General features: G+C 40.1%; 1 protein-coding gene across 1 annotated transcript in view; it reads left to right on the top strand.

Moving 5' to 3' along the window:
- Positions 1-1949, top strand: part of arsh (arylsulfatase H) — a 10547-nt gene extending 8598 nt beyond the window's left edge. Inside the window, exon 11 of the mRNA XM_008281057.1 lies at positions 1034-1949. Within this exon, the coding sequence (XP_008279279.1) occupies positions 1034-1437 (404 nt within the window). The 3' untranslated portion in view covers positions 1438-1949. The remainder of the gene's footprint in view (positions 1-1033) is intronic.
- Positions 1950-2149: the final 200 nt, after the last annotated feature.

The raw sequence follows: 2149 nt of genomic DNA, 5'->3' as shown, positions 1-2149 counted from the left end.
AGAGATATTCACCAGCTTCAGCGATTCCTTTAAACTTTCATCTGTTACTCTGGCCTTGTATTTTTTTTTGTACCTTGTTTGGCATTCTGCACTGTGTTTGTAGCTGAGCGACCACTTTTAAGGAGAGTTGCCACAGTAGTAAACCATCTCCATTTATGGATGTTAAACTGTGGACTGATTCATATCTAAACTCTGTAACCCAGTCAAGCTTTATGGTATTAATTGATGGTACGTCTTCTGAGATGCCTTTTGTGTGAAGCATGGCAAGTGCAAACTCAAAGTGTTTTAGGTTACGTTTACACATGGCCGGGTATTTACAAAAACAGATCTACGTTTTCAAAGATAACATTGTTCACACCAGATCATATTCAAAAAAATATTAGTTTAGACAAACCCGCATAAACACATCATTAAGAGCTGCTATGAGCATGACAAACCTATAGGGGGCAGTGTAACGAGAGGCATAAAGCCATGCTAGCCAATCAGAATCCTGGAAAAAACATGTGCGAGGGTTGTTAGTTTTGGACTGAACGAGAAGTGGAGCTACTCCTACATGTGGTGTTAGAGAACAAAACAAGTAAAATACTTGAAAATATTGACTTTCTATCACAGCAGCCAAACTGTAAACATGGTCGCACACGTATGATGCTTCTGTCGCATTCTGTGACGTCAAACTCCGTCTCCTCCCGTCTACATGCAAACATAAAGACAGAGTCTTTCCAAATCTCCACTTCGGTTTTCAGATATGATCATTTTCGGTGACCTGTAGCTTCGTTTACGTGTAAACCAAAGGCCCAAACGCATTAAAATATCACCATTTTTGCTACGTTTAAATGGGGCCTTTAGTGTTTTTATAAGTCGAAATACTTCCAACCCACACCTGCAGTCTGGTTTCATTTCATTCATAGATCACAATTGTAAGTAAGATTAAGATTTGACCACATTTTAACATTAATTTACACATAACTGCAGATGATTTTCTTGCCTCTTGATACTGAGTGCGCGTGTTCACTGGTCGTCTGTTTCCGTCCAGGTGACTCCGTCTTCAAGGTGCACTTTTTCACTCCCAACTTTTCTCCCCCGGGAGCCGGTGGATGCTATGACACTGGCGTTTGCCTTTGCCACGGTGAACACGTGACGCACCACACCCCGCCTCTGGTGTATGACCTTTTCCGTGATCCGTCCGAGTCTCGCCCGCTGACCCCCGATACTGAGCCGCGATACGCTGAAATACTTGAGCAGACTGCCAAAGCTGTGGAGAGACATAAAAGCACCCTCGCAAACGAACAGGCATCTGATGACGCTCGCTCACACTCCAGCACAGCTGCTCAGGGTGTTGAAGGCCAGATGACTTGGAACAAGATTCTGTGGAGACCCTGGCTTCAGCCCTGCTGTGGGACGTTTCCCTTCTGTGGGTGCAAAGAGGACACGACGTAAAGACCAAAAAAAAAGAGAAAATCCACCAGAAAAAGGGCTTTTTTTAAAATGGATTTTCAAAAGTTAAGAGAATTCAGTGATATGCTATGAATAGATAATAATTTTGCCATGCTGTTGTTTTTGTTGTTTGTTTTTAGGTAATTTTAGGTTTACTTGACCAACATTGCACAAAACAATTCATGGTATTGTAAATAGCAGCAGACTTAAAGCAAAAAGTCCATATTGTTAAATGAAATAGTAAATTGACAATCAAAAACACTCGTAACATAGTGAAATTAAATCAAAATAAACTAGATTTAATCAGATAGCACTGAAACGCTCCAAAGAAACTGGAGATTAAGTCTGCATTATTACTCTTTGTATATCCAATGCTGCTGAGTCAAAGAAGGTTCAACTTTACATTCTGTTGTTATGGACGATACTGAATACACGAGGTATCTCTTGGTGCTCCTGCTTTGTCATTTTTTGTAGTGCTTGGCATACATTGTGCAATAAAAGGTTATTTAAACGAATAATCTTCACGTCTTATGATTCAACTTTTTTTCAGTTGATTTTAGTTCAGTTCTATTTAGATGGTGCAGATTCACAACACAAGTCATGTCAGAGAACTTCACACAGTAAGATCAAGACCTTACAATGTTTTATTCTGGCAAGAAATCCAAGAAGAAGAAGAATACACTCCCTTTTAATATGAAGAAAAACGTCGACAGAA

This window comes from Stegastes partitus, unplaced genomic scaffold (genome assembly GCF_000690725.1).
Source record: "Stegastes partitus isolate 25-593 unplaced genomic scaffold, Stegastes_partitus-1.0.2 Scaffold221, whole genome shotgun sequence".
Lineage (NCBI taxonomy): Eukaryota > Metazoa > Chordata > Actinopteri > Pomacentridae > Stegastes > Stegastes partitus.
The sequence above is the reverse complement of the archived record's forward strand: the minus strand, read 5'-3'. Positions and strand labels throughout refer to the sequence as shown.